This window comes from Crocodylus porosus, unplaced genomic scaffold (genome assembly GCF_001723895.1).
Source record: "Crocodylus porosus isolate Cpor-Errol unplaced genomic scaffold, CroPor_comp1, whole genome shotgun sequence".
NCBI classification, from domain to species: Eukaryota; Metazoa; Chordata; order Crocodylia; family Crocodylidae; genus Crocodylus; species Crocodylus porosus.
This window is the reverse complement of record NW_017728951.1, coordinates 23,554,385-23,572,497: the sequence shown is the minus strand read 5'-3', so window position 1 is coordinate 23,572,497 and position 18,113 is coordinate 23,554,385. Positions and strand designations below refer to the sequence as shown.

The following is an 18,113-nucleotide window of genomic DNA, read 5'->3' as shown; positions in this document are numbered from 1 at the left end:
TTACAAATCACGACCTGCTGGGTTGGCATCTCTGGACTGCTCTTTCAATGCATGAGCTCAGAGCCTCGACCTACATCAGGAAGTTGCTTGTGTCCAAACATTTGTCTAAGCTTCCTGCTGCCCCTCTCAAGCACCCAGAGGCATGAGTGCGCATGCTATGGACTTCCATGCAATGAACTTCCTGTCGGACAGCTGTTCTTGCCAAGGAGAGGTGCTCCGTAAGGTTCTTAATGGGAAGCTTTATTCTACTTCATGAGAAGGATACGACTAGCAAGGCTAGTACAGAAAGATGGAACATGACTGATATTGCACAGGACCAGGACGTGCTCATTTGGTTGTCTTTTAGAACAGGCAGAATTTAAAATTGAATTAACGCTACATTACAGCTTTAATGCAAACCAACTATCCGACTGGCAGAGCCCACTGGGGCCACGTGAAGTGACTGCCCCCCGATCTTTGGAAGCTGATGTTCGTTTCAAATAACTTGTGGTTTTTGTCTGCGGAGGAACTGTCTGCATAGACAAGAATGCCACCATCTTAGTGAAGGAGGAGCCCAATAAGCATATGTGCCTGGACATAAAAATGCCGTAAGTCAGTGAGTCTCATCCAGGGTGCCACAAGATCCTTTTAATGGTGTCCTGGGATGCCACGCAATGTTACCAATATTAGGGGTGCAAACACCTGCACCTGATTCATAAGATAAATTCAGATTTCAAATAGGAATCCAGAATGTCAAAAACATCCTGACCCCAATTCTTTGCAACAGAAGAATTGCTTTTTATTATTTTTCTGCAGTAAAAATGAGCGAAAGCCAAGAGCTGGCATTTTCTGAGGGGTGACGAGGCTAGAGGGGTGCTTTGAGGCTAGCAAGGTTGAGACCCACTGCTCTAAGCACTTCTACCAGAGCACTGTGACAGATCACTCAGGTTGTTTGAGCCAATTCTCTGTCACCAATTGATAAATCAGTCTGTATACCCTCGTAGGTGATGATCTCTTATTGGACCAACTGCATGGTTGATACCACCTCCAACAATTCTTGCCTCTCGCCTACTTCCTGGACCATCCCAGCAGCAACATCACTTCAGCTCTTTCAATACCAAAGTCATTTCAAGAACACTTCAATTCACAGAGATTCAAACTCAGGTATCACATTTAGACATTCCCAAGTGGCCTGATTTCTAACCAGCAGCTCTTAAGAAGAGATGATATTTTATTTGGCTGAGGCACTTAAATGAACTATTGATGGATATTTCCACTCAAACCCAGCTCTCACTTGTTACCTGGCCTAAACCGGTGGCTGTTTGGTAGAAGAGACAATGGTAGCAGTACAGAGGAAAAACATTCACTTCAGCCATTATTTAGAGTGATTTCCAACCAGAGTGCCATGGCACCCTGGGGCATCTTGAGAGCTTGGGAACAACCCACAAAACGTTGTTGCATCTCCCCACTTCGGGAGATCACACTCCTCGTCCAGCCAGCGTTGCAGGTTTCCCGAGTGCCAGCATCCAGGAGGAAACACCATGCTCACTGATGGACACCAAAGACCAACGCACCATTCCTAGGGAATTTAATTCACCGAGACCATCCCCTCCCAGCAGGTGCGGCCCACCTGAGAGCACACATCGCTTAGAGACACTGTGAGCACCGGCATAGGCTGCAGCCAGACACACTCTCATACCAAACACCTTAACAAAGCAAGATGGGAACTGCGCAGACCCTGCCGATGCCTTTTACAGTGCATCTTTTCCGCAGACTTAATGAACAAAATGGGTTGACTGAGATTCATGCTTTGAAGGGTCACTAGCAAAGCCTATTCATTTGCTTTGGTCAGTGGGAGCCAAACCCAGGCCTGGCAGGCAGAAAACTTGCCAATACCAGTCTAACACCTATAACGGGGCAAGGCAGATCCGAGCATCTCCTGCTCTTCACGCTGTGTCCCACATGGAAACAATGGGAGGCCTCCAGGGCTGTGGGCTCAGCAGGAAGTAACACACACTCCAGCAGTGAAACACGGCACTTCAATCCCTGATGTTCCCAGACCCCTCTCACCTAAGCCATCACACGGCCGGTATGCTTGACCCTATTCCCACCACACTGTTCCCGCAACCACATGATAGACTCAGACTTCCTCACTCAAGAAGTGAAGATGATGCTAGAGACAAAGGGGCTTTCCTCAACCCAGGGCCGCTGGTGTAACCCCCTGCTAGCACTAAGAGAAGTCACATGTGCACCATCAGAAGCAAGCTGGGTGTTGGGGCTGTTCTCTGTCCAAACAACCAGGAGACAGGCAAGGTGCCCTCAACAGTCGCATGGAGACTGGCAGGGCTGAAAGCCTACCAGGTTCCTCAGGCTGTGTCTGTGACAGGAGGGGTTGCAGGCTACACCCTGTTGTTATTAGAAGCATCAGCCCATTGCAACACAGACTCTAGTGCCGATTGCCCAATGTAAACTCCAGCAGGCAAACAGAGGGTTAAAACACATTTTAATGAGGATCGTAATATAAAACTTGGGGGGGGTCTTCCAAATTAAAACAAGAATCATATAAAAATACCTTTACAAAAACAAAAGTCTACAAATTAGGTCTAACAAAAGTGCTGAATTTCTAATTGTTCCCCATTCCCCTTCAGGTCTTGGTGATGCTGTTAATGATGAGAATGAAAAGGGGTTGGCCAGATAAAGTCGCCTGTGTAGCGTGTGGGCACCTGACCCCTGTGCGTGTGTGTTAGTACGCTGTGCTGCTGTACGAGCTCTCTCAGAAGCCGATACGTGGGAAGGATGCAATGTCAACTGTTGGCAGTTACACGGATTGCTGCTGCCTCATAAGAAGGGACCTCTCACCGGCCGAATCAAATGTACCAAAAGGAAGGATGTAGATAAAAGAAGACAGTGTGGGGTTTATACATGGGCAAAAGTCAAATGCTTATGGTCCTTCCACCGCAAGTCCCAGGGGGTGAGGTGGGGTATAGCGCAGCCAGGATCAGGCCTGTCTCTCACCACGTTTCCCAAGTCTGAGCGCTGACTGTACTAAAGCTGCTCTTCCTGATGAATTACGCATCCCATTGGCTGATACAGGGCCCGTCTGACTTCCCAGCTGAGGGATCAAGCGCTTCAGCCTTTCTTCTGATGCTTGGACGAACTCCTTACCCCGCCGCTGTCTTCGCTTATAGAACAAACACACCAAGCGAATACGACAGAATAGAGACCGACCCAGCCCTGCCATCCTTCGTGGGGACAGAAGTACAGCGAAACCATTGCTGGGGGCATCTCAGGGATTGGAACATCCTGCTCCAGGATTCCTGAAAGCCTCCCAGTCACCCTGGCCCAAGCTCTGATTAACAGCCTTGGCTCAGAAAACTCACTTGCCTGGTAGATTTTAATCTCCAGGACTGTGGGCTTTTCTGTTCCCCTGGGTGCGTGACTGGTTGGTTGGACCAGGTTTCACTGTGCTTCAGTAGTTGGCACCAATGCACAAAGTCAGACTTAAGAGGCACAAATCCACGAGTTCAGGTACAATTCTCAGTGCAGGTGTTCCAGGGGAATTAGTACAGAGACTAATGCATGGGAGCAGATGCCCCCAGGTCAGGCCAGCGTTGGGCAATGTATAAATGAGGTTCATTCAAATCACAACAGCTGCATCAAATGGCACAAGTCTATGTTGTCAGTGGCCAGGCTTGGAGGGTGTGCGAGCAGTAAGCCATGAAAGGGTCAGGCTAATTCAGTACCCAGGGTGCAGAGGTGGCTGTCACCCCTGCTCTAGGGAATGGTGATCCACGGGCTTATTTCAGACCCCAACTCCCAACACTTCTCCTTTTCCTTCTGCCAACGTAGACTTGTTCTCCTGAGAGAGAGGAGGATACAAGAGGGGGTTGGTTGAACGGTTAGATGCAGAAGGGACAGAGTTTTCCGGCAGTCACAGGAAACTGGCAGGTCTGGGGGACACATGTCGTTCACCTGCCTGACCAACCCTCTACCGTGGGGGATGAATACTGACAGGTCTCAGGAAGCGTATGCCCATGCGACACTCTCCCACTCCCCAGGCCAGCTCACCCCTCAGTGTTTCAGTCCTTTGTGTAGGCCTTACTGGGGGGCTTCATTACATCGGTTTCTAGGAGGAGCTGTTGCCATTGTACCTGGGCAAGGAGGGCTGAGATCCCTCCCATCAAGCCCTGTGATCTCACCCTCCCTCTCAGCCCTCTAATAACTGGGGAATTATATTTATGATCTCCACACAGCTCCCAGTCTATGTGGGTTAGGATCTGCCACGGTAAGGGCACCTAGTGTCTGAAGGATCCCTTCCTGGGTGGGTGAGTTTGGAGCAGTAAGAGTTACGGTGTGATCCCTAAAGGGCCCCCCTAAGGTTCAGCCATCCCTGCATGGCCCAGAAAGCTCCTCTGTGCCCCTGAACTGCATGGTGGGCTAGGGTAGTAATAGAGAGGAGAGCATCCAGCCCTGCATAGAGCCTCCTGGGTGCTTGGGTTGAGTGCTGTGGTTACGGGGCAGATGCCTGTATGCCTTCAGTAGCTGCTTTCCCTGGGGTCTCTCCCAGCCCAACTCAGCCATGCAGGCAGGACACAAATGGAGTCTGTTTCACTCTCCCTGACTTTCTCAGGGAGGAAGGTGAAGGCCAAGTTCCAGCTTCTCCTCCTGACAAGGTATTCAGGGGACTGACCCACGGCACAGAGGGAGTCTCCCTAGGGCTGGGGTTGAGCTCAGGATCTCAGCACTGACCCAGGCTGCTAGAATGTGCCTTCTCTCTCTCTGTCCCCAGAGAGAATGCCCAGTGACATTCGTACCTTTCTCTCCTTTTTCGCCCTTTGGTCCTCTTGGGCCCTGGCGTCCTGGAGGCCCCATCGGTCCACGTTCTCCTGGAAGAACAAGAGGGATGGGTTTCATTTCACCATGACAAGTGCATGGCTTCTTGCAGCAAGAGCCTGGTAGGGGCACAGTGATGGTGCCAACCCTGCTTGCTGGACTGCACAGGTCCCTGGAAGTGGGTGTGAGAAGCCATAGGATTGCAGTCCTTACCTTTGGGACCTGGGTGACCCATGTCTCCCTTTGCACCAGGCGGGCCTGGGATGGTACCGTAAGCTGCAGGAGAAAATGAACAAGAGCATGGATCAGTCAGATCAGCCAACAAGCCCTTTGGCTTGCTGCAAAAGGGTAACACTTCAGTGACTCCACACAGGTTTCTAGTTTAAATGCGAGTGGACAGGCTCAATGCTATCTGTAAGAGCCCCAGGTCAGACATGGACTCACTGCCCTGATGCTGCTCTTGGGCAGCTGGGGTTGAAAACAGTTCAACACAGGTCATTCTAGCTGTGAGTGCGTGGGAGCCAGACACGCTTAGCTGGGGGCAGAAGAGCCCTATAGGTTATCTAAAGAGTTTGGGGAAATGTCACAGGTGAACCCTGCTGTCCTCGCTCAAGGCCAGGTTGTGCCAACCCTGTGCTGGCTGGTGGAGGAGGCAGACCATGAGAAAGCCTTGCTCCTTCTGCATAGCTGAGGTGAATTTCTGTTCCTGGTCCTGCAGGATGCAGAGGCTGCGGCTCTCCCGTGCTGAGGAAGGAACGGCCACTCCCAGGCACGTGGCCAGGCCAAGAAAAAGCAATGATGTTCACAAAAGAAATTAAAAAATGGGATTTTTATTTAAATCAGCATTTTTCCTTTTGCTGTTTCAGTGATGCTGCTTCTTTATAAGGATAAATAAAAGCGAGCTCTGGATTTAATGCAAAATCTACAATTTTCCGCAACTGCTCAGGCTGTTTAAATACAAAAGGAACCTGACTCCATGAGTCTCCGCAACAAGTGCCAGGTTGACGGCTTGTCTAGATAGGAGGCTGGTCTGTGTAAGGAAAGAATCAGGGGGAAATGTCTAACTCTTAAGGACGAGCTTTACAGAATGGCAAAAGAGGAGGGCCCACAGGCTCAGCCTGCACTACTGGTACAAGAGACTGGCAAGTCTTCACGGGGCTGGGACCCAGCCTTTCAGGCCAGGACGCACCACCACGTATATCATCAGGATTCTCTCCTGAGCCTAGGTAGGGTCAAGCAAGCTGGAGACCAAGGTCTCTGGAGCTGCCACAGAGGGAGGGCTCAGTGCTGTCCCCACAGGGTTGACAAGCCCACAATAGACCCCCAGGCTGAGCAAGAAGAGACTGAAGTGCCACTCACTCCTGAAGAAGTCCATTAGGTCTGCAGTGACATTGCCATAGGATGCAAACACCTTGCTGACTCCAGGTGGCCCCGGGGGGCCTGGTGGCCCCTGCACAGAGTAAGTCATCAGGTCCTGGAGGAGACCTCGACCTGGGGATTCAAACACAGAGGTTAAACTCCAACGCCAGAGAGGCAGAGCCCTTTACCACTGACAAGCACAGTGTCCAGTGATTGGAAAAACAGTTCCTGCCCCTTTAAATGTCTTTCCTGCCCTGCAGGGTGAAGTCCATCGAATACCACCAGTTCCCAGTTCCAGATCCTTGAATGGGAAAATTTGAGGGCCAGCGCCACATGGGATTTCTCTTGTTGTGGGGCTGGGGCTGTTCTGCGGGGGTTTGTTTCCTCTGGAAACTCCTCACAACTTGAGTGAAGGCACACTCGAGTGTGAGTGTCATGCGGGTTTTTGCAGTACCTGCACCTAGCCTTGGCCTTGGGCCCGTTTCACTGACAGCACAAGACGAATCTCCCAGAGCTGCCAGGTTGAGCCCTGGTTGGTCTGAGCACCTGTTTGTGCCAGGGTGCTCTCACTCTCATGGACAGCAGGTGAGAGCTAACAGGGGCCTCTGCTCAGGAAACATGATCCTCCATTAATCTCAGCTGGTGTTTAATCAGCCAAGAGGGCCCAGATCAATCTGTAGCAAGCATTTCTGGTTTTGCAGTAATTTGCTCCCACTGCCCAGGGAAGGAGCTCAGCTGGTGTCACTGAGGGGAGGTCAAGGCAGCACCATGGAGCCATGCTGTGCACGTGCTGTGTGCGCAGACCTGACAGACCCTGGGTCTGATTTGCTCCCTATCACCTGAGTCCTCCTTGGGAGGAGGCACAGCCCACAGGGAGGGATGAAGGGCTGTGCAGGCTGGCTCAGGGCATCGGGGCAGGAGCTGCCACTCTGTGCCTGGCTCTGGGTGTCGCTGGCCCCATGGGGAGAACTGCCTGCAGCTCTTCCCCTGGAAGGTACGTGGGCCCAGTGGTCTGGGTGGGAAGAGGGGGGCAGAGTGGACCTGGTGAAGTGAGAGGGGTGGCGTGTGGAGGGCTTGAGGTGGGAGCTGAGTCCCAGCCTGGAGAGGGAACATCTCATACTCACTCTGGATGCTCTCAGACACACGCAGCGCCAGCTCATTGAAATCCAGTGGCCCAGTGAAGGACTCGCTGTAGGACCCTCTCAAGCTCGATGTTCCCTGTGATTCTTCTGTTCTCAGGGACCCTTCTTGCAATCCTTCGGCACCCATCAAGCCACCGTATGACCCAGCACCGCCCATCGAGCTGCCACGTGATCCTCCGGTGGCCAGGGACCCATCATAGGATCCACCTGTATCCAGGGATCCTCTGTATGCTCCACCAGTGCCCAAGGATCCTCCATATGATCCATCAGTGCCCAGGGATCCCCTGTATGATGTAGATACAGACCCAGCCATGATGCCGCTATCTCCTTTTGGCCCAGGCGGTCCCCGTGGCCCTGGAGGCCCAGGAGGCCCGGAGATGTAGCTTCGAATGCCGTCACCTGCAGAACACAACAGGCATTGAGCAGGGTGCAGCAGCCAGGTATTCAAGTGTCAAGCCAGGCAGCAGAGGGCCAGGGGCCACAAGGAAACAAATGTGGGGGAAAGCCAGCAATGCATGAGGTTCTGCAACATCACCTGAGCTCTCTGTCCGCTGGGCACTGCCCCAGCACTCACCCAGGCACAGGATGGAGGCAAGAAGCATTAGCTTTGCCATCTGCTGATGGGGAACCAAAGCACAAAGCCCAAGACCCTGGGACCTTGGGTGACCAGCTCCAGAAATCCACCCAGTCAGTTAAAGAGTTGCTGAGCACCCAGACCATTCTTGGAGCCCAGAGAGGCAGAAAGTGCTCAGGACCTCAGCATGATCCAGCCTTTCCAACCCTGGATACAGGCTTCCCAAGATGGCAGCTCCTCAAATTAGAGGCAAAAAATGATGTGCCAGGGCTGGGGATGCTGCTTTCCCAATTCTTTAGATGTATACCCCAGCTGTCAGGAAGGTGCTCGTTAGCCAGCATGCCTCCTCCACAAAGAAGGGGATTGGAGAAGCCACACTATGAGTCCCCCTTTCAATACAACTTCAGGGAACCCTGTCATCTCCCCAGAGTTTGCACCCCAGGATCCCAATGTGCTGCACTTGCCCTGCAGCCTCATGCATGAGAGGCCTGCAGGGTAAAATGCACCCCAGCGAAGGGGGCTGCTGCAAGATTCCCCATTTAAACCCTACTTCAACCATAGAGGGGGGGTAAATGGAACCTCGTCTTTGAAGCAAATTCCACCCAGAGTGACTCCTGGACAGGAAGTCCTGGTTGAGTCTTGCACACCATGGACAGCAGGAAGCAGAGTGGGTGGGTGGGGGGATTACACTGACAGATACAGGCTCCTTACTGGTTATGAATTTGATCAGCTCACTCCTGAATTCATCATTCTGAGCAACACTAGCGTAGGAAAGGACGTCAGTCCCAGAAAAAGTCGGGGGACCCGGGGGTCCTGGAGGTCCTGGTGGTCCCGGGAGTCCAGAATTGGAGGTGTATCCTATGCCTTGGGAGAGGTGAAAAGGGGAGACAGCACGTTTATCAGTGACAGAGGACACGGAAATGACACAGGTTTGGGAAAATGTTTAGAGATTTGCAGCCCAGCTCACCCACCCTTTGCACCCCCAAATAAACACAGAGATATTCAAGCTGCCCCAGAACTCGATCCTATTCATGTGAAATCTCCCTGCTGCCTCTGGAGTGAATGTAACTCCTCCTGCTGGCCCTTTTCCCAGCCACCAGCTAGAAGTGAGAGCTCCTTACTTTGTAGGTAGCTGACGACTTCCTCGAGCGAGCTGCCCGAGCGGCCTGCAGGCCCTTGAAGTCCTGGCGGACCTGGGGGGCCTGGAGGTCCAACGATGCCATTAAACCTGGAGTCTGAAAGTACAACAGAAGAGCAGGAGTTAGCTAAGGGTTCTCAGCCCCGCAACCAAAGCTTCTCCCCTGATGTTCAGGTCTCTGCAAACCGCAGCTGCTCAGGAAGTTCCTTGCTCTGTAACAGGTTCAACACCGGTATGAAGAATCGACAAACAAGGACTTGGATGGGCCATTCTTCTGCTTGAGGATCTTGCTGGGGCTCTGACTAGCTGCAGTCTATGCTAGTGGATACCAATGCAAGACAGAGGACAGAGGCCTGGGGCATTTGAGGCTCCTGATATCACACATAGTCCATCATTTTACAGGGACTGAAGATCTCTCAAGTTCCTCAGCTCTTCCTGACCTGCTGTTCTGCATAGCAGCAGATGGAGTGGTCAGCTGCAAAGCAGCCCAGAGGAGGGAACCAGGGGTTTGTGAAAGCCTTGACCAGTGTCTGAGGGATGGGAAGCTCATGCCATGCATTCATTGCAGCAGCAGCCAGCGATCAGAGCAGAACAGATCAGAGGCTTACAAAGGCTTCATCCTGATGACAGCTGGAACAGAGCTATGCAGATGATGGTTAGGGAAGAGAAGCTTTGGTACAGCCTAGACAAGGATGCATTACTCTCACATACTGGGACTAGGACTATTAGGATGACTGAACCTGCAGGTCCCAATGGAGACCCCGGGACAGGTTTACCTTGGAGCCAAGCCGTAATCTCATCATAAGAGGTGCCAGACAATCCTGGGGGCCCTGGCGGGCCTGGTGGTCCAGGAAGCCCAATGCTGATCCCAGAGCCTAGGGAAGCAGAAGCATTTAGCATTGATGAGAACAGGTGTTCAGAGCTATGGGGCCTATTTAGAAAGCCTCCACAGCTACATGACACATGGAGTCGACTGGCTAATTCAGAGCCAGCAAGTCCTGTTGGGTGAAATCCTCCCCTGTGCAGATGTCAGCCAGTGGCCAAGGAGGAAGCACCACCAAGGTCCACTTGAGATATGGGCTGAACCACTGCAGAGATCTCGCCGTCTCCTTCTCCAACAGGAATCGCACCCATCAGGAATCTAGCGTCTCTCTGCTCTTCTATTAGCCTCTACAATACTCAGCAGGTGTCTAGAGCTCTTCCTCTGTGGAATATCTAGCATGCAACCTGTGAGTTAGCCATGACTGATCGATTGAGTCATATGGTATTGCTCCTGTTTCCTGACTGGAGTCACGTGGGAATTTCTGGAGCAGAGGGGTGGATATAAAATGTGGTTTATATGAATATTGGAACCTGCATTTTGCTGCGTCCTTTGCCAAAATGTTCAGACGAGGCTGCACTGGTTCCTTTTGGGTTGTTCCTGGATGACGCTAGCACCTCATGAGGGAAGGGCTCAGCTACATGAACAATCGCTTTCTAGAATGAGAAACAGAGCTCCCTGCTCCCCAGTTTGCTTCACACAATCCAATCACTCAGGGCCTGATTTGATTGGACCCACATCACCACTGAACCCACATCATTCACTGTGTTTAACAGGGTTGCAGCAGCGCAATATCTCTCAGGATTAGGCCTTTTGGGGGGTTCTTCTGCCAGCTTGGCTGCACCAAAGAGAGCCTTGCTATCAGCTTTCTGGTCAGGCCGTGTGGGAGCAGAGAGAAGCACACACTTACTTGTCAAGTAGTTGATAACCCGCCTGGCCAAATCACCGTAGTCCAGGGACACTGCCAAGCTGTTTTCTCCTGAGGAACCCTGAAGTCCCACTAGATACTGACGAACTTCTTTTTCTGCGAAGAAAAGGAAAAGGCATCTTCTAAGTCTCTCTGCTGCTGATGTCTTCTAAGGATGCAGAAGAGCTGCCTCCTGGGTCGTCACAGCCTGCTGGCGGGGCCTCCATACACACAAGTCAGGATGTTAGTAAAGGAGGAGGGACACTTCACAGTGCCTGAACCCTGAGGAGGAGGAGGTATGGCCTGCAGCATGCCCTGGGGCACGCCCTAGCCACCTTCTCCAAACCCTGGTGAGGCTGCTCCAGGGATGTTACAAGTGGCCACTCTCTTGTAGTCCAGGGACTAAGGTTGGAGTTCTTGTGGCTGGGCACCCTGGACCGTTTTCACTGATGTGTTCCCAGGTTTGGAGCATATCTGTGGGGCGTGTATAAGGCCATCCCAATGGGAGCACGCTGGCTGCATGGTGTAGACACGACCCTTTTTGCTAGCATAGTGCTCTGCTCTGCAGGCAGGCTGACCTATTTCTTCAGGACCCTAATAGGTTCCTTTGTAAATAACTAGCTGAGGCTGCACAGGCTTTTCTCTTGGCTCAGTGGCATGGCTGTGTCTGATGCCAGAGGTTAGGAATGCCTTCTCTGAGTGAGTCCAGATTCTCAGGAATCTTCTGAGTATCTATCGCCAGAACCCTGCAGACTTGGGGAAGTTGGCACATCAAAATGCGTGGGGAAAGGAGAGAAGGAAACAGGAGTCCCCTGGTAGCCAATTAGCAAAGCCAAAATTCAGAGCACCCCTGCAATGGTCTACTGGTCAAACACCTGTTTTTTGGCACCTATTGACACCTCCTGCACATCCATCCGTGTAGACCTACCTCCCAGGCAATAAAAACGGGGTGTGTGGGCAGGCTGACAGCTCCTGGATGGGGTGGAGCACACAGACTCCTGGGGGCTGGGAATTGGGAACCCTTCTATGGGGAGATAGAAGCAGAGAGAGCCCATGGTCTGGGGCGAAAGAAGACATGGGAGGGATGTAAGCTGCACAGAGATGTGTTGACATAGCGGGAAAATGGGGACCCTGGTATGAGGACATGAGAAAAGGGGTGCTTTGAGCCCTGGGCAAGGGGCGAGTGGAGAATTACAGGGAGTCCCCAAAATAAAGGAGTGATGGCAGGGTGCATACAGGGTAGAGGGATGTGCAGAGCCCCTGGAGTGTGCAGTGATCTCAGCCTGCAGGGTGCATGCACCCCTCCTTGTTCTTTAGCAGCCTGAGTTCACTTCCTCTGCCACTCAGTTCTTGCCAGAAATGCTCAGCTCAGCCCAGCACCTGTTCCTGCTCCTCAGATGGCTGTTCCAGCTGGGATGACTCAAGGATGGAGAGGCGTGCTCCCATTGCCAGCTGTCACTGAGATCTGAACCAACTGTGCAGCCCTGCCCCAGGGTCCCCTTCTATCCTTATGGAGGATGCAAGGAGAGCTTATACATGCACCAGGCAAAACTCTGCAGTTTTGCTTGGGGGCATTATGGATGAACAAGCCCCAAGACAGGAGCTTCTGGATGGGGTTTAAACCAGATTCAGGGCATGAGTTAAGGTCTAAGTGTTGGGGCTTAGAAGGAAATCATCCATGGAGGCAGACTGCCTGGGAGCACCACCATCCTCTGAGGCAGCTGGTGTCAGTGACCCTGCAAACAGTCTGATGCCAATGGCTTGGTGCCTCAGCTTTCTCAAGATAGAACAGAGTGGGAATGAAAAGGGCCCCTGTCCTGTTCCCGTGTAGAGCACTTACTCTGCAGCAAGGCCAGGAGATCTTCAGAAGAAAAGGAAGTTTTTAATAAGGTGGACAAAGCAGTGGACTCATAGCCGTAACCTGTGAAAATAGAAAGGTTTAATGCCACACGGGCTCAACTGAAGGCCAAAGGCCAGCAAGCATACAGGAAACTGGTTCAAGTACCTGGCTGCAGCAAAGTAAACCCAGGGGCACTGCTTTAAAGGATTTTAGTGGGAAAGGCTTTGTACACAGCCTGCTCAGTGGGTAAATATCATCCCCTTGAGGTCAGCAAAGGAACAGCCTTCAGTGTGGAAAACCTAGGCCTCAACATCTATGACAGGGGCAAGCTTCTGTATGAGGGGCTAAGGGACAGGGGCTCCTGTCTCTCTGCAAACCTCTAGCTGACTGGAGCAAACAGGCACAGACGTTCTGCCTCCAGTGAGCAGAAGGCAGTGTTGTTTCTCACATGCTGAGCAGGGAAGTTGCCAGCCCACAGATTACAGTGCTAAATTAACTCCCATTTGTCTCCCTGGAAGCTCAGGGGAGTGAGTGGGTGGTGTTCAAAGTGAGGCTACTGTAAGGAAGCAACAATGACTGCTAATGCCAACCAGAGACATGACAGAGAGTACTTGATTCTGCTGCCTTCGCTCCTAATGAGAACTCCCCTACTTCTTGCAAAGCTTCACAAAGTGATGACACTGCAGGACAATTTATAATCATGCTGAAGGCCAGTCTTCTTCCAGCACTGGGCGCATCAGGGGTTACAGTTTGCTCCCGGTCACACTGGGTTTCAAAAGGGTACCACACAGATTCAGCCAAGAACAGATTTAGACATGGAGCCCAGGTATGCGGGAATGTGGCCCTTACTTTGTATGTAGGCCATAACCCGCTGGGCCAGCTCTGCATAGTCCAAGGTGTCTCCACTACCAGTGATGATGATTCCCGGTTGTCCTGGGGGTCCCGGTGGGCCCTGAGGTCCAATCAGATAATGCCTCATGCTGTCACCTAATGAGGAAGAAAGGACACAGCCAAGTCATGGGAGTGAGAACATGACCCGAGGAGAGATGCCATGAGACATGCCTCAGGGAAGCTTGCTGGGGTGGATATTCCATGACTCAGGCATCCTGTACTATCTGAGGACTATCACACAATGCGTGTTTACCCTCCACAGGACCCCTTACCCCTGGGACTCACCCTGCCCATGAGGTACAATGCTACCAGCCAGCATAGGAGGCCTTTGGCAGGATCCTTGGGAAACAAGCTCCACAGGAGCTTCACCCGTGAATAAAGCTCAGACCAGTAATGTAACAACTGTGCAGTTGGGGCAGCATGGGGGCTGTCTATGAGATGTTACCCTGCATTGAAGGCTTCTCAGAGGCTCAGGAATGGAAGTGGGATCCCACCCGGAAAAGATGGGAGAGGGGAGTCCAAGCCCTGGCAGATCTGGGTCCTGTTTAGTCTGCCCTGCCTGCCCGTACTGGAGACATGAATAATTTCAGCCCTATGACAGCACAGGGACCACAGGGGTGGGAGACCTGGGAGTGGCAGAGTACCTGGGCCGTGACAAAGCTGGTTCATACTCACTCTGCAGGTACTCGGCAACATACTGTTGAACCTCTTGCATTGAGCCTCCAACAGGGCCTGGGGGACCTGGTGGGCCAGGAGGACCAGGAGGACCTTGACCTTGTCTTGAATATTCATCTAAAGAAATAACAAAGGCCAGAGACTATTAGCACCCACTGACAGACAAGGGACCACTAAGGATCCCTCCTTCCAGGGTTTAGGCAGTCAGTCCAGGACCACAGATGGCTGGGATGGGAAGGGACCCTCATAAACCACCTAACCAGGCTGACAGACTTGGCCTCCAGGGTCATAGTTTTCTACCTAATGCAGCTGGAGAGAGTGTCTGCTGCTACATGTGATGCCCAAAATCTATTTTAGGTGCTTTTGTGGCCCCCATCAGAATTGCATTGGGGCACTTGACAATCCTGAATGCTTTTATCTTACAGGAGTGGGTAGGACTGCTTTTATTCCTAGTTCACAGATGTGGAACTGCAGCACAGAGACTTAAAGTATTTGTGCATTTGGGGGAGAGACACTGAGGCTAATTAATCAAAATAAACAAAAATAGATGAGTTAAACTCTGTTAAAACTTCTGTGTAGATACTCGTATTCAGCATTAAAATAGCCGTCGATTGGTTTAACATAATTCACCTTAGAAGTAAATTAAGGTCACTTGAGTTCTGAATGACAGTGCTCACAATAGGGTTTAATCCATTTTAAAAAGTTAATTCAGATTGTTTTCCCATGTAGCACATTCCTAAATGACTTGAGATGTAGAAAATGTCAACCTGTAATTCTGCAATGGTGCATTTTGCGGGGATTTTCAAATTCCCCTAAGGGGTACAGAGCACAAGCACTACTGGCTTTCAGTGTGGTTAGCACAGCTAAATCCTCTGGAACTTTTGGAAAGCTCCCCTGTCCATGTCAGCATTTCCAGATACAATGGATCAGCTACAATCCAGTCCCTACATTGCCTCTCCCTTACCTACATAACCCAGTCCAGGAATGCCCGGAGCTCCTGGGATACCAGCATCACCTAGAAACAAAAGAGACATCCTTGTAGCATGGATGAGACCTTGGATCATGCCAGTGCCACCATACAGAGCCTCCCAGTCCTCATGCTGACTCGGTCCCAGATGTGGTGCCTGATGGTGGAGGCTGGAATGGAAGGAGAAAACCTACCAGTTTTCTCCAATCCCTGTGATGAGGACAGTGCACTCACTAGGCCACTGGTGTAGTGAAAGCCAGAAGGAGACAGGGCACCAGCCCATGAGCACTGGGAGCAGCCAACTGTCCCAGCCCACCAGTCTCTGTGGGAGTCTTGATGGTGCATACCTGCAGGTTCATGCCTTGCAGAGGCGGAAGAAAGGACAGTTTGCTTTTCACCAACCTTTGTCTCCTTTGGGTCCAGGTGGGCCTGGAGGTCCCTGCATACCAATATCCACACCTGCCCAATGAGAACATCAGGAAGAAGAGTCAGAACTGTGCAAGCAGGGACAGCTTGGAGGGATCCTGACCTCACTGGCATCAAGTCCAGTGGAGCCAGAATTTCCCTTCCAGGTTTCAGCTGAAAGACAAGAGCAATGGGAACAGAGAAGGGAAGTGTGTGCAACAGACCTGAAGAGTATCCTGGAAGGCCAGGCTGACCTGGTTCACCTACAGGAAACACACACAGAGAGGACCAGTTACACACACCTGTGGCTGCAAGACAGTGCAGGCAAGCTACTGTGGAATCTTATTTACCTGTGAATCCACGTGGCCCCTGTTCACCTGAAAACAGGAGAGCACATGCAGATCATTAGTACTGTCTCACTGGAACTGCTGCTCCCCACAGCCCTTGTCAAGCATGCAATATAACATTGAGGCATCTGGTTCCCAGGGCTGAAATGGGTATTTTAGTCCGGCCGAAGGAGCATATTCCCTCCCCTCTAAGCAGCTGCTGTCTTGCTGAATGACTGTTTATATATAACAGATTTGCATCTAGCTGCCAGGCTTAGCACAGCTGAGTCTGAGAGCTCCATGCAGCATAGCAAAGTGACAGGAAGATGTCACTACCCCTCACAAAGTCAGCAACAGAAACCCAAGGTGTGGAATGACTCTAACGTTAAAGCAGAAGAAAAACAGGCCTGACCAAAACAGCAAGCCTTCCCAAATAGCAACCTACACCCATTCTGAAAGCCACAGTTTGGATGTGGACCTTCTTCTGGATACTCTGAATTGATGCTCTTTTCTAAACATCATACTTTAAACCTGGGTCTAAATGTTGTGTGTGTCCTGGATCAAGAACTGGAGTCTAATAGCTACTGTGGATTCAGGAGGAAATCTACTTTATTATGATTATTGATTTGTTCTGCAAGAGTGCCTAGGAACCATGCTCAAAGACCAGGACCCACTGCACTGGGTGCAGCACAAACACCAATCAGAAAGGTAGTCTATACCTCACAATGCTCCCTCACTGCTTTTCAGCCCACGGGTTTGTTTCAGAAGCATTTCTCTGGCAGCTCAGAGAGATCACCCTCAATGAGAGCCCCAATCCCTGATGGGGGGAGACACTCACCCTGTTCTCCCTTTGGTCCTGGTGGGCCTGGTGGGCCGGGTGGGCCTGCGAAGAATGTTTCTGTAATTAAAACAAAAAGGTTGTTTAAATAGATGCTGAGACACTACCCCCACTGACAACCTCCTACCCCACGGTTGCAGTGGGCTCATGTGAACTGCAGAGGAACAATTTCTCAAATAATCCAACATATGATTTGGCTTGGGAACCTACCTGACGTGGGCACAAAAGACCCTGGTTCTCCTGGTGGGCCCCGTGGGCCGGGGAGTCCTTCTCCTACAGGAGAAAAACATTAACAGACCTTAGAGGGGAGTCAGGACCAATCAGCAGAGCGAAGTGCAGGGTCACTGGATTTCCAAATAGGGCCTGAGTTCACTATGTCCTCAATACACATCTACCCCTGTTAGTTATCATGCTCATGATATTTGCCGTTATAGGGATGTGGAATAAAAACCCCAGGTGGCCTCAGTGCATTCCAGAGGACTTTTCAGTCCTTGCAGAGTGGGACTTCCCTCCTCAAGGGGAGATGTTTCTGTCTGCCACAAACTGGACCCACTTTACTAACTGGCCAGGGCTAAAGAAAGGGTCGTCTACCAAGTCATGGAGTACTGCACATCACACCTCCCTTCTCCCCTGCTCTGGCTAAGGGAGGAAAAGGATTCACCACTATCCCACTGAAAGAGAATAAGGAGACCTTCTTACTAATGAGCAGGGAGCACAGAGGACCCAGGGACAGACAATGTGGGGCCATTAAGGAAGACAGGACAAAATTTGCTGCAGCTGCTTCTAGTTGGGACTGAAGGGGAGCTAGAGCCCTTTTAAAGTAAAAACATGACTTTTCTGGCTAGTGTACCCTTGCCATGCCTGGCTCTCTACCTCAGCTACCGTTAGGGCCCAGCTGTCAGTGCCACACAGCAGCACAGGGTGTAGGGGTATGTTCACCAGACAGCTCCTCTCCTGCTGCAATGAAACTCCACTTATAGTGAAGTACATCAGTGGGACCACATGTGGTGAAACCCTTGCTCCAATGAAGCCATCAGCAAAACTCCTGCTGATTTAATATGGGTCAAGATGTCACCCCTGGGTTGAGTTACCCACCAAACAGGATACATGATAGATGGACTGAAAAATCCTTCCACTCTCCAGGGAAATGACCTCTTACCTGGAGGACCACGAGGTCCAGCTGGTCCCTGAATAGAAGCACCTGGCAAATGAAAGAACCAGAGCATGAAACATTTACACAGAAAATGCATAATCTGGAAATTGCTTATCCTGGCTGTCTGCTCTGTATGAGATGCACTAAGATAATACCCACCTGGGGGGCCAGGAGGGCCTGGAGGACCGGGAAGCCCTAATCGTTCTCCTGCACTTGCCAATACTGTAAAAAGAAGACAGAAACAAATATATATTGATATATATATA

At 51.3% G+C, this 18,113-nt stretch overlaps 1 protein-coding gene across 1 annotated transcript in view; it reads right to left on the bottom strand.

Moving 5' to 3' along the window:
* Positions 1-2,466: 2,466 nt before the first annotated feature.
* COL17A1 (collagen type XVII alpha 1 chain) overlaps positions 2,467-18,113 on the bottom strand; it is a 55,140-nt gene continuing 39,493 nt past the window's right edge. The window contains exons 38-57 of the mRNA XM_019556180.1: positions 18,007-18,069; positions 17,854-17,895; positions 16,905-16,967; positions 16,695-16,754; positions 15,881-15,907; positions 15,755-15,793; positions 15,528-15,584; positions 15,123-15,173; positions 14,159-14,275; positions 13,442-13,579; positions 12,593-12,673; positions 10,756-10,869; positions 9,802-9,900; positions 9,009-9,122; positions 8,599-8,751; positions 7,296-7,712; positions 6,172-6,303; positions 5,026-5,088; positions 4,794-4,865; positions 2,467-3,838 (exon numbers count right to left, since the gene is read on the bottom strand). Coding sequence (XP_019411725.1) covers positions 3,777-3,838; positions 4,794-4,865; positions 5,026-5,088; positions 6,172-6,303; positions 7,296-7,712; positions 8,599-8,751; positions 9,009-9,122; positions 9,802-9,900; positions 10,756-10,869; positions 12,593-12,673; positions 13,442-13,579; positions 14,159-14,275; positions 15,123-15,173; positions 15,528-15,584; positions 15,755-15,793; positions 15,881-15,907; positions 16,695-16,754; positions 16,905-16,967; positions 17,854-17,895; positions 18,007-18,069 — 1,964 coding nt within the window. The 3' untranslated portion in view covers positions 2,467-3,776. The remainder of the gene's footprint in view (positions 3,839-4,793; positions 4,866-5,025; positions 5,089-6,171; positions 6,304-7,295; positions 7,713-8,598; positions 8,752-9,008; positions 9,123-9,801; positions 9,901-10,755; positions 10,870-12,592; positions 12,674-13,441; positions 13,580-14,158; positions 14,276-15,122; positions 15,174-15,527; positions 15,585-15,754; positions 15,794-15,880; positions 15,908-16,694; positions 16,755-16,904; positions 16,968-17,853; positions 17,896-18,006; positions 18,070-18,113) is intronic.